Source organism: Cygnus olor, chromosome 17 (assembly GCF_009769625.2).
Source record: "Cygnus olor isolate bCygOlo1 chromosome 17, bCygOlo1.pri.v2, whole genome shotgun sequence".
Classification (NCBI taxonomy): domain Eukaryota; kingdom Metazoa; phylum Chordata; class Aves; order Anseriformes; family Anatidae; genus Cygnus; species Cygnus olor.
In genome coordinates this window covers 11,700,705-11,713,582 of record NC_049185.1, presented here as the reverse complement: position 1 = coordinate 11,713,582, position 12,878 = coordinate 11,700,705, and the positions used below count along the sequence as shown (strand labels likewise).

Here is a 12,878-nt window from a genome sequence, read left to right as displayed (position 1 = left end):
CCCAAGCACATGATGGTGGACATTGAGGTCAGTTCCTCAGCGGCTGTGGACCAGCAGCCATGGAGCTGGTTACAAAAAGACATTTTGGACTGTGCTGAGCCAGAAAGGGCTGGGCTAACAGAGAGGGGCCTATGGTGGGCTCATACACTGTTGGGTACACTGCCATGGCCACCTGCTGTTGCCCTGAGGTGAAGAGGGACGATGGCCCTTGGGAACAGCTCTTCCCTCATGCCCACGCACCTTCACGCTGAGGGGAAAAATCTGCTGGGGGGGGGGGGGCAGAAGGTGGCAAAAGAACTGAGGTAAAAATTTGGCAGAAGTGAGGTAAAAATCTGACAGAAGTGAAGGAAAAAACTGACAGAAGTGAAGAAAAACTCTGGAGGGAGCAAAAACTCTGAAGGGAGAGAAATCAGCGTAGGGAAAGCGCAGCTCCGCGATGGCTGGGGGCTGCTCGGGGGGCGAAGCTCGGGGGGGAGAGGGCGGGCGGTGGCCGGGGTGCTCCCCGCCTGGGAAGTGCCTGAAAATGTCGGGCCGGGGCAGAGCCGGGGGGCCGGGGAAAGGGGAGGGCGCTCCCCGGCTCCCCTCCCACCCTCTCCGGATAAATGGGCCGGCGGGAGGCGGCGGGCGGGCGGCAGTAGCTTGCGGCGGAGCGCGGCCCGTCCGGCCTCGGCTCCCCCGCCGCGCCCAGCGCTCCCTGCCGGCGGGGCCGACCCGGGCTCCGCCGCGTCCCCCCCTCCTTCCGTGGGGCCGGGGGACCGCGCCTGTCTTCTTCCCTTCTCGCCCTCCCTTCCCCGGGAACCGCCTGCCGGGCTGGGGGAAGGCAGCCGGGGCAGCCCGTCCCGGCCGATGCCGGCTGTCCCCGCCGCGGCAGGCACCGCCCGGGCTCCGGCAGGCTGGTGGCGGCCATCGGGACTCGGGGCGGGGGGCCCCCGGGCGCCCTTCTTCCCCTTCCCTCTCTCCCTCCCTGGGAGGCGCTGGAGGATTTTCTCCCGCTGCGTCCCCCTCGCTGCCCCCCAGACATGGTAGGTCACCTCCAGCTGCAAGGGATGGACGAGAGCCTGAAGGAGAAGAGCCGGGAAGGCTTGCTGGACAGCCCGGACTCAGGGCTGCCCCCCAGCCCCAGCCCCCCTTTCTACTCCCTCTCGCCCGGCAGCGGCGAGGGCCGAGCCGGGGGGGGCAGCAGCGGCGCGGACCACCCGGCCCAGGGGCACCGGCGAGAGGCCAAGGACGGCAAAGTGGTAAGAGCCGGAGAGATGGGGGAGAAGGGCCGGGAGAGCCCCGGAGCGGGGGGCCAGCGAGGACGGAGCCTGGGGTCCCTCCTCGGCTGCGGCCCCCTCGGCTCCCCCGGGGCTGCGGGGCACCGCCGGGGGGTTCTGCTGTGCTCCGGGGTGGCGGCACCGCGGGGGGACCCCAGCAGAGGCACCGGAGAGCAAAGCCAGGTCTTCGCTGCCTTCCTGCAGCACACAGCGTGCTGGCACCGCGCTGCCCGGTACGTGCAGGCTGCCTCCAGCATCGGCTCCCGGCTGCGCGCCTGCATCCCGCATTCCTCCGGGCCTGCCCGTGCAGCCACGTCTGCTGGAGCCCCCGCTGAAAAGAGAGAGGGAAGAGTTTGTTAGGACAGGGTACAGGCGTCTGTCCGGGGAGTCGGTGTGGGGACGTGGGCTGGGGAAGGCTGCGGGTCCCTGCCCCTTGCTGGAGCTGGGTTTTGGGGTGTGAGGCTGCACGGACAGGGTGGGTTTGGTGGTTTGTCACGCAGGCAGTAGGACCATAGGTTCTGGTTAGCCTGACACAGTGCCTGGCCAGCAGCTGACTGCGGGGTAGGATTTGGGTAGGTTTCCCGTGACTATTATTCAGCTTTATTTTATTTATTTCTGTCCCTTAGCCGTAGAAAGCCTCTATAAAACACAAAGTTTTGAACATAAGTGATGGTGGGAGAAGTTTTTAAAGGACGATGAAAGTTCATCCCCAGGGATCTTTCAGATTTTTTTTCTAACATATAAAAGGGTTTTGTAGGTGGAGTCAATACAGTTAATTGACTGCTATGGAGAATAAAAACTGCAACACTAATCTTTCCGTGGGGAAAACTTATCTGCCAATGGATTAGTGACAATTTGGAGACTTCTTCCCAGTAGAGACACTTTGCAATAACTTAGCACACCCTTATTTTCTTCCTCAAGCTCTAAGGCTATTTTAGCTTATTGAAAACTGCTTTTTACTCTCAAGCATGCCAAAACCATCCCCAAGAACAATGACTCCATCTCATCAGAGTATGGTGGGTAGGGTATGAGAGATTAATTATGAAAATAAAATCCCAAACCCTCTAACAACCACTGACTGTGGATCCAACTTCACAGCCTTACCTGCTGTTGCCTGGGCGTGTGCGCCGTCTTGATGGGACGGCTTATGTTCAAAGAGTTACTCACATGCCTCTGATTTGGCAGGATCAGGCTGTTGCTGTGCATTTGTAAAATAAAATGTGGGAGGATGATGAATGAAGGTTTGCTGGACCAGAAAACAGCTGGGGTGGAGGTGTCTGCAAAGCTCCATGATGGGGATATAACAGCCTCCATTCCAGTAATCGTGACAGTCAGCCACGACTCCTCTCAAGAAAGCCCGTAGATATTGGAGACGAAAGATCATAAGAACAGAAAAATCTACGTCTTGGACTGCTTGGATTGAGAGTTTTAGTGCTCCTAGAGGAAAAAAAGTTATTCCGGTGATCTGTGCAAAGCAAAACTACATTTTTCAAGTTACTTTTCTTATTTTGATCACAAATTAGTATTTTAAACATTACAGAGGAACTCAAAACTGTGGATGTTTGATTTTTATATCACGTTGCAACAGCATGGGTAGCCTTGGGCCCCAGCTGTTAGGGTAGGGGTTTCATATACTGTGGATATTTCCATGCCCTTAGGTCCAGAAGATCGCATAGGTACTAACAGTGAAGCCAATTTGAGTGCATTATTTGGAACGGTGCAGGACTGTGCTCTCTAACTCTGTTTGGTATATTGCAAAGTAAAGAACCAGGCAAGAGTTTTCACTCCACTTGACTGCACAGAGAATTTCACTTCTCACTTCCAGCCTGCAAATACTGTACGTGCAGCTGCTATTAAGAAAACAGGAAAAATACAGAGAGCATTGCTTGCTTTGTACTTCTACATTTCAGTGTCTAATTAGCTTTAACCTTACCATTTAACAAGGACTTGCAGATCTATGAGCAATTATGCAATCCATGAATGTGCTTCTGTTTAACTCCACTACTCTGCTGTTCATCAGAGCATGCAGAATTGGCAAATCAATAATTGCAGCTATTTGCACACCAACACATGCTTTTTTAATTGCTGATTATGTTAGTGTTTGTTTAGCTTATAAACGTGACAAAACCAGGAATGCAGTCACCACTCTTTGTGCTATAATACTATAGAACCATATGGAAGCTCAGTTACTAATGGCCAAAATTCTAGTATGTACAGTTACAATTAATTGCTGTCAGGTGAACAAAACAACATTCCAGATCTGTGGGAAGGATTTCCTACCATTCCTTGCTGCAGACCTATCAAAACCCCCAGTATGAACCCAGTTGGGTTCTTTTGCAGTCAGCTATTTTGCTCCAACTTCACAAATATGTTGAAGAATTCTTCTGCTCTAGGATAGCTCTTCTCATACAGACCAAAATGAGATTGCATGCCCTTATCGAAGACTTCTTTTGTGTGTGTAAAATCCATGCTCTCCCTGCTTTGTGTCATTAACTGATTCTGAAAAAGTAAACTCTTTTCTCTTTAATAAGCACGACTTTGTTTCAAAGACAATGCACCATTTATTCACATTTAACCAGCCAATTTGGCTACAGCTTTGGGATCCAAGAAAATATGAAAGGCAATTTAGGACCAGAGTCATAAATACCAGAAGTTCAACACCATTTAGGGACTTTTTTTTTTTTAATTTTTATTTTACTTGCAGTGCAGCAGGAATTGGCTTTTATTTCTTCAAGTAAAGTCTACGTAGGGAATTTGTCAGTTGTTTTCTGCTTAAGTGCTAATATCCTAATGAAAACAGAAGGTAACTTTGACCTAATTCTGCCTTTTAAATCTGAAACATGATTAAATTGATCTTTCGGCTTGGGTTACTGAATTCCCTAGGCTTTTCTTGTAATGCTGGGCCAAGGGGAACACACGTACCATGGAATAAATGTCTAATAATACACACAAAGAAGCAGTTGCTGGAAGGGTAGGGAATGAAATGGCATCAAGATAGCCAGATCTGCTTAGAGTTTTCCTTCTTGTTGTTGCCCTGTGATATAGTTTTAGGCTAGAAGGACTGATTTTGAGCTCTTTCTAGTGCTGCACTGAAATAAATGCTTGGCATCTGATAGCATCACTCCTAACGGATACCAGAAGAGATCAGGACCATGTTCATCTGCAGAACTATGCATCGTGCCTTCTCGAAGCAGCATACTTCTTGTCCCTTCCCAATGCTGCCGCCACTGCAACAAGTTCATTTTTATTTGAAAGTTTAAATATTTATGAATTCAACACCAGCCTCACTGTGCACTGACTTCTGTGGGACTATCCCAGTGGATCAGTGTTCAGATGAATGCCCCCATATAGGGAATTTCTACTTACGTTCAGGAGCTGTTTGACAACAGTGTGGTGCCAGAATATGCCCTCTGTGGTGGGAAGAGATTCCAGCTTCATCTTTCGTACCGTGGAGGAGGAGTGTACCTTGCCTCTTGGTGTAGCTTTCAGGGGCATGGTCCCATCAATAGAGTCCAGGTCAGCGTGTGTGCTAAGCCTGTTGGATTTTTTGTCAATATAAAACAACAACAACAACAAACACCTCTCCCTGACATGCCACTTATTGAAGAGCCTTTGGGGCGCAGAGCCCACATCTTGCTCTACACTGAAGGAGCTCCAGGAAGGGGGGCTGTGTTCTGGGGACTGGGTGAGGAGCGTGGCCATGGAAGCGTTTCCAGGCAGCACGTAACTTCCAGGCCTGCCACCCCCTCCAGGGAAAGCACCTGGAGAGAAAGGCCCAGCACCCCCAACCTGAGCCAGCTTGCAGCCCGCACACGCAGCAGGTGACACGTCTTCCCAAGTCCTCGTGGGTCCCAGCAGCTCTGAGGAAAGCCCCAGGCTTGTGCAGAGAGCAAGGCAATTTCCTCTGTTGGCACGGTGCCTTTTGCCCCAAATGCTGTTCAAATGAAGTGGAAATGGGCAAATCTCTCAGCAGGCATCAGTCTGCATCACCGGTGCAATTAGCAGCGAGAAGGTAGTGTCAGTACACCTAAGCTGGTGCGCTCTGCAGCAGCTGTGGGGGGGGCAGGCATGTATTCTTGATTCAGGCAGTTCGTGATAAAAGCAAGCAGGGAAAAAGGCATAGGACTCTCATCACCTATGCTAAAAATGTGCCTATAGCTAGGGTGATGTCTTCTAGCTGTTTAATTTCTGTTGCATCTCTAACACTGGACCATAAGTGGAGTAATACTTTTCCCACTTGAAGTAGAAGAGGCAGGAAGGATTAATTCTTTGAAATAATAAAGCCCTGCTTTATACTTGAGGTCTGCATTTACTGTTATCACTTCCAAATAAAATCTCATCCGGCTTTAGTATAAATTACTTGTAATGTGCAATACATAAAGATATTGGGAAAATAAATGGTCTGTAAAACAAATACTGCTTATCAGCTAGTGCAGAGAATGTAGATGTGTGTCAAATAACTCAGCCAGATCTTTCATTACAGCTGTAAATAACAGCTGAGTAAAGTGACATTTTCATGGGCCTGACATGTTACCATAGTGGGAAAATGTGGTGAGAGATTTGCTTATGCCCTAGCGAAGTTAGGAGCTGGGAATTTGGGAAGCTGTATCCTGTTTGTATCCCTGATGCTTGGAAAACCATTTCCCCTTACAGTCCCTAGGAATCTAATGCCAAATCCTGGTGCCTTCCACATAACGACCATGCCTAAAGGAGTCAGTTCTGGTCTGTCTCGCTTTCTGGGGAAAAGCTGTTTTTTTTTTTTTTTTTTTTTTTTTTGGGGGGGGGGGGTATTTTTTTCAAGTCACATTAATTTCCTTCCTTTCTTTTTGCTTTGCTGCCTGGAATGTGGAAGCTATGAGAACAGCCAGTAGACTGCAGGCCCATTTCATGGCACGTTATTTACCATAACTCTGCTTCCATTCCTGTAAAATACCCCAAGCGAAGAGCATCTTAACAGAGCCCACTAATTCTAATTAATTATTAGGGGTAACAGAAGGTTATTCTGCCCACCGTATTATTTTTGCCGTTGTTCTCTGAGGTCTGAATACCCCCAGGAACCAGTCGCTGAGATATCACTCCTGGCAGGTACAAAACAGTGACATGGAACTGAAGGACGTGCATCAGTCGTAAAGCAAGAAGTCCTCTGCAATACTAACGTCAGCACAAAGGAAGTACTCTTGATCAGCAGTAGGTTGAATTCTGTTCAGCAACTGATTTTGTGTGTATTTATTTAGGTACTCCTTGAAAAAAGCAGAGCTTAGCTACCCAGGCCTTTACATGCCTGAAAGGCATCAGAGTTAAGGCAGAGGGAAAAATGCAGCCAAACAAGAATCACTTCAACTTTTTAATAATACTTTAACCCTTCGCTGGTTCAGACAAAATTAGGTACTGGAAAGGAAATAAAAATGCTGACATATTTACCGCTTAATTTTCGTCCACCTTGGCTCTGTTTTAAGGGCATAACATGTACTTCTGCCTCCTCAGGCTTCCTGGACTACCAGACTCATGTTCTCCCTGGATAAAGATACGGGGTTGTGGTGGCTTCTGCAGGGTTGTGCTGGTTTCTACTGGGCTGTGGAGGATGGTAGGAGTTGCTCAGTTTTCTGCTGAGCATCTGCTAAGTAGCAACACAGCTCTAATTACTGGGGACAGATTAATTAGGTCCCAGCCGTAGCCTTCCAGCACAGCAATCCTAGGGTTTCTTTGGATAGACAGACCTTGACCTGTGGGCAGCCTGCTCTAAAGGGCTTGTGCAGGGCTACAAAGAAACTCACCTTATTGTGAAGTGTCTTGAGATCGCTGAGTGATTGCTAGAGATGAGCCAAGGATGGTCATTTCTCTGGCAGGTCAGCAGTCCGGTGCTTCTGTTCTTTCAACCATTCCTGTGCAGAAGGAAAAAGAATTGAGTCAGTTTTTGTTGTTGTTTTCTTTTTTTATGACAGGCTGAACATTTTTGTTTTGTTTCTACCTTAAAATAGATTTGAAGGAGCTGCTGTCAAACTGTTGCCAAAAAGCCAACCTCTGGCGTGTGTCAAGCATTCGGCATTTCAGCCCCAAAGACAAATCTTCTGGAAAGCTTGGATGCCCTGTTACTTGCTTCCAAGCTCCAAGTGAGATTCAGAAGCAGGTATTTCAGGACATCACTGGAGGCAAAATGAAAAGTCATCTGAAGTGCCTTACAGTTGCTGCTCTGTAAAATCTGCGCTCGCTGTTTACTGACCCTTCCACACTGTGCAAGCAGTTCAGTTGCTTGGGGAGCAGACTGCAGGGTCTTGCTGATGATTTTTAGACTATCCTTTGTAAGGTATTTACATCTTCCATCTGCAGAATTCCAGGTGACTTCCGAGGTTTCCCACCTGCAGCTGCTGATGGTACTGCTCATGGTAGATGAGTGTGAATCTGTAACGGTCTCTGCTGGGTGGCACAAGTCACTCACTGGCTTCGGCTTACCCATGTCCACAATTGTCCCAGCTTTCTGAATTAACAGGCTTAGTCTGCAGGTCTGAAGTTGATGCTAGTTTACAGCATGGATGTATGAAATGTGTTATCGCCTTTTTTTCACCCTTCCCTGCCCAGATCAAGGTTAACTGTAACTCACAGTGGAAGTAGTCTCATCACCTCTCCGGCCAGAACTAACCTGGAGGGAAGCGAATCCTGCTCTCACCAAATGCAGTGGCAACTTTTTCACTGACTGATTTCAGTCATACATGAGAGATCCTCCGTGCCTCCCTGCATGCTGGTACTGTTTCTGCAGCATGTTCTGGTTTCCTGTTCCCTGCTGTGGGGCTTGTGATTTCAGCAGACAACGTTTGCCTCTGTCCCCACGTTGTGACGGAGCAGCAGCCCCGGCACGCAGCAGGCTGCAGAGCCCGTTCCTTTACAAATGCAGGGGGCCAGATGCCCGCGAGCATTCCTGTGAAGCCACAGAAAGGACCTTGCCTCCTGCATCCTTGTCTCCAGGGGTGTTCAGAGCATGCTTACTGTCAGCATATGTTAGCAAGAAGTGGGAAGGTTTGTTGGTTTGTTTGCCTGGGAGCACTGAAGTTGCTTCTTTAAAATTGTTTCTTTAAAACAGCACTTTACAGACACCCTTTGCGGAGCTCTTACGAGATCTGGATTTCTGTTGTGTTAATCCAGCAAGGATGCTCGTGGTTACCACCCTTCCAGCTTTGTTATTTGGTGTTCTAGCAAGCCAGTCTGGATCTTAAAAGCAGCTTAACTCACAACTGTTCACAACTTTCCCTATGGAAAAGGCGCAAATAGAAACAGACACGTGTGTTTGTCTGACACCAGAACAGCTTCATGGAAGAAACTTCAGCTGTAGCACAGGCTCTTTTACATAGGAAAGAAAATCTCCTGCAGGAGGGTCACATGTCCCCAGCCCTTCTGCCTTCACCACTTGAGACAATCTGCGTCTCTTTGCAGCTGACCCCCCAAGAGAGCAGTTTGCCTGCCTTTAGCAGAGCCCACGAACACGAGCACACACGAGTTTGATTCCAGCACCCAAATGAACCTCTTCTCACGCACAAGATGTCTTTAGAAAGAGCACAGGATGTTTGCAGGCTGTTAAAAGCAAGAGATCTGCACCCTTGTGAAGTAAGGCTTGTCGGATCTAAACAATTCACATTTCAGAAGGAAAGGGCTTTATTTACAACCAGAAAGGCTGCCCTTGCCCTTCCCTGTAAAGAGTGTTGAAAGCAATCCAGGAATGAACTTTGCCTTTTAGCCAGTGTTTGCTAGGGAGAGTGAACACATTTTCCTCCCCCCTTACAAATTTCCCCCTTTTTTCCCCTCATCCCTTGTACAAATATTGTCCTTTTTTGGCAGCGGATTAGAAACAGTCAAAAAGAGTGGCTGGCCATTTTACCTTACAATTTAACACAGTAGTAAAGTGCAGGGATGTTTCAGTATGGAAAGAGTAAACAGCTTTGTGGCTTTGGGACACAGAATTGAAGAGCTTGGAGAATTCAGATGAAGCAATGACATTTTTTTGCCTTAGCCTAAGGCAGCGTGCCCAAGCCACCAGAGAAAACCAGACCTCAGCTAGTGTGAGCTGACGCTGTCGAGTGGACTCCAGAGGCTGGCCAGTTAGCAGCAGCCGAGGGGTGACCTGGTGAGCATCGTGGGGGTCTGCGTGGTGTACGGGGCAGGGCACAAGGCGAGGCACCTCACCCAGCACCAGCGGTAGGAACAGGGCCACGGCTCCAGGATTGCCCCCTGTTCCTCCCAACCAGAAGGTGCTGGGGAAGGTGGAGGGAAATGGCACGGGAAGAGCAAGCCCATTTCTCTGTATCCTCAGCTACCTTCAGTGGACACCGTGAGTCCTGAGACGATCTGACTGACCAGGAGACCGATGAAAAATCTGTGTGATTCTAGCACACGTATGGCTGACGTGTGGTGGAAGGTGGAAAAACTCCATGAGCTTTTCAGCCACCTAGAGACCTCTCAACCCTGCCCAGTGGCTGCCAGCCATCTCCTTTAAAGAGACCCTATGTCCCTGTGTGCCATAAATCACTGCTGACAGAAAAGCGGTGGCAGGGACCAAAACCCACAATGACATTTTTCCAGGATTAGGCTTAATTAGCTGCTGGGCTGGGTCCAGACACCAGACACAGGACCCCTGTATGTGGGAACTCATGTTTAAGAGCGCTCCACTATAGAGAAGTAGGATTATTCATTTTTGTGGTGGGCAGGGGAGCCTAGGCTGGACTGTGACAATTTGTCAGACTAATTAACTGCGGGATGAAATTAATCTTAAGAACCCACTTTCAGTGGCATGATTTGGAGCAGCTCCATTCATTAAGAAGTCCTGGCTTGAAACTGGCTCCCTGCATCGCAGCAGCCATGGGGTGCCCCAGTGTCTCACCCCGCGCTCACTTGTGCATGGTTAACGAGAACATCCCTTGGAACAAGCCAGCTGCTCCTGGCATGAAGACTTCAGCAACAGCTCATCTACCACATTCCCTGCTTGATCGTTCCAAGGGATACATTATTCTCAGCACACATACATATTTATGTGTCTGTATAAAACATATAGAAGCACTACTCACTTAAGTAGAACCACATCCTTTAAGTCAGCAGACTTGGGCCCTATCTCTGTGTTACATCAGACTTAGAGCCCTTCTTCATGCTTGGAGTCTTTGTAAGAGCTCACAGGCAGACAAGCAGTATTTTGTTTTGTTTTGCTTTTTGGTAAACCTGAAGCTTACATCTACAACCTGGTCTAGAAAGCAGCTAATCTTGCCTGTTTTGCCTGCGAAGTCCTGGCTAAAAACCTAGCTCATGAGAGGCTGTGATAATTCATAACAGAGAAGGCAACAACATCAGGGTTAAAGAAGACACGTTAAGAATTGCCGTTCCTATGAGAAACGAGAAACGAGGAAGGAAAGGAAGGGCTAAATTTCAAAGAGCAGATACTGCAGCAGGGAATGCCAGAGGTCTGGGCAGAGTCACTTACCTGGGCAGTGAGCTGGGCAGAGCGAGGTTGGTCTTGGTGGGACCGGAGGGCAGCCCGCTGCGCTGCATCAGTCCTGTGAGCTGGAAGGCATCTGCAAACAGAGACAGGAGGGTGGAGGTGTCTTAAATGCAAGGCCTGCGCACGGTTTGTCTGTGCAAGGGCAGGGATTAATGGTCCCATTCCAAGCCAACCATCCTAAGGCTTTTTTTTTTTTTTTTTTGGCAACTTGACAGTGGTCCTCCCCTTTGAGCATTCTGCATGGGGAGGAGTGCCTCCCTCCTTGTGGTGAGCACCCCTCTCACCTGGGGCCCTGCTCCAAACCTAGAAAGAGCAGGGATTACGGGAGGGAACTGGATGATGCTGAGAGAATCAGCAAGGTGAGCTCAGCTTGTGTGCAATTAAAATCAGTGCTGCCGCAGTGATGTGTTCTCATTGCTGAGGAGCCTGCCACCTGCAGTGTCCCCCGTGGGACTCTGAGGAGACCGAGTTCAGCAAGCCTGGAGGCACTGGTGTCCCCTGCCAATGCTGAATGTGCTGTTCCTGACTGCTCAGCTCTCAGCCACAGCATGTTAAGAACTGTGCCAGCCTCATCTATTGTGGCACAACGCTCACTGTGCTGTTCTTCCCTGCAGATGCCTTACCTGCTCCTGAACCCGACCACGCCGGAGATGAGGCCTCGAATGCACCCTGTGTTTTTCGGAGAAAGCATTGAAGTCAGCCCTGAGCCCGTGCAGGAAATTAGGTACAGATGGGACTGGGTAGGTGGGTGGGGATTTCTGTCCTTTTCCTTGTTCTTTTTCTTCTGAAAAAAATAATAAATGTGTTTAAAAATGGGAGTCATGGTTATTTTGATGGAGAAGGAGGGAGGGACAGGTAGGAGGCTAATGCCTGAATTAAAGACACTGACAGCAGCAGAGGTGGAGGCGACTAGGCAAGAACTAGGATGAGGCTGTAAGAGAAGAAGACTACTTCCAAGGCCAGCTCATTTCCAAGGCTATGAGAGAAAACTGTTACCATCTGTAGGCTTGCCAGCCTGTACTAAGTAACTGAGTGGTCTTTATCCTGTTCCCTGCTGACTTGTATCCTCAGAAGAAGCAACCCCATTATACTTGGCACCTGTTTTTGTTAGCCCTTGCAGCAGAGAAACCAACATTAGCTCACAGAGAATTATCCTCCTCTTGCTGGGGTGGTCCCTCAAGCCAGCAATCGAGGTGTTCTGACCTCCTGCGGGACTGCAGGCAATGGCCTGTGGCTAAACATTCCCTGCTCTTCTTTTGGTGTGGAATGTACTCTGCAAACAGCATGGAGCGGTTACACACAGCTTGGGGCACGGCCGGTGGGAGGACTATAAACCCAATTCCCACCCCGCACAACCTATGCAAACGTCTCTCTGGAAATGTACCCCAGTAAATCTCTGCTTGCTGAGGAACTGCCGGCGGGCATGGTTTTATGGTGATTACATCGGAGTCTTGTTTTATGTGCGCTGAATAACTTGCTTACACCCTAGCTGTGCAAAATACATTACAGCAGCTCAGATTACATGCAGTGCACAATCAGTCAGCCCCCCTCCGGGTGGAGGTAATGACAAGCACACACCCAGCTTTTAATCTTTTTTACGTGGAACTGCACATTCCTTGGCTGCTGATTGCCAGAGGAGCGTTTGGGGAGTGGGGAAAACAACTGAAAGCCCTGCAGTTCCCCATGGCCAGGGATTCTAGCAAAAGCACTTTATTTGACTTGGTTTCCATCCATCCCTTCTGGAGGCCAGCACAGAACATGCAGGGCAGCGACATCCTGCATTCTAGGGGGTTCTTCATCTGATAGCTTTGATCATGGCCGCTTCCTTGGAGCCCAACAGCGTGGATCTTTGTCAGACGTAGCCCACAGCATCTCTGTGCTTTATCAGCTATTTGACCACTGCCTGTATTTTCTGTTGGCTCCAATAAGCAGCCTCACCCCTCATCTCCTAGTACCCTGATTTTGGCTAGCTTGGGTTTCTCTTCGGGTTCTGATGGCAAAGCAATGTAAAGAGAAAAAAAAGAAGGACAAACACACAAACATGACAACAAGTGTCTGTCACACCATGTTTCTGCCACCCATGAAAACCTTATTTATGGCATTATTTTCCTGCTGAGATGACAGGCACTCTGAAAGCAGCAGCAGGT

The 12,878-nt window shown here is 49.2% G+C and overlaps 1 protein-coding gene and 1 long non-coding RNA gene across 5 annotated transcripts in view; one reads left to right on the top strand and one right to left on the bottom strand.

The window, feature by feature from the left end:
• Nucleotides 1-634: 634 nt before the first annotated feature.
• The window catches only part of RFLNA (refilin A), a 30,650-nt gene continuing 18,406 nt past the window's right edge, over nt 635-12,878 (top strand). For both annotated transcript variants that reach the window (XR_005825082.1, XM_040577006.1), the window contains exons 1-2: nt 635-1,238; nt 11,346-11,455. Coding sequence is in view for 1 of the 2 variants with exons in the window: in XM_040577006.1 (XP_040432940.1) it covers nt 1,020-1,238; nt 11,346-11,455 (329 nt within the window). In the remaining variant the exon portion in view is untranslated. The remainder of the gene's footprint in view (nt 1,239-11,345; nt 11,456-12,878) is intronic.
• LOC121079557 lies at nt 1,265-11,454 on the bottom strand. Of its 3 annotated transcripts, XR_005825084.1 has the most exons (4): nt 11,355-11,454; nt 10,714-10,804; nt 7,031-7,138; nt 1,265-4,791 (listed from the first exon to the last, which is right to left on the bottom strand). It is a non-coding gene; the product is annotated as an uncharacterized LOC121079557 (long non-coding RNA). The 3 variants fall into 3 exon arrangements; XR_005825085.1 differs by having other exon boundaries at nt 1,265-1,587; nt 2,361-10,804; XR_005825083.1 differs by having other exon boundaries at nt 7,031-10,804.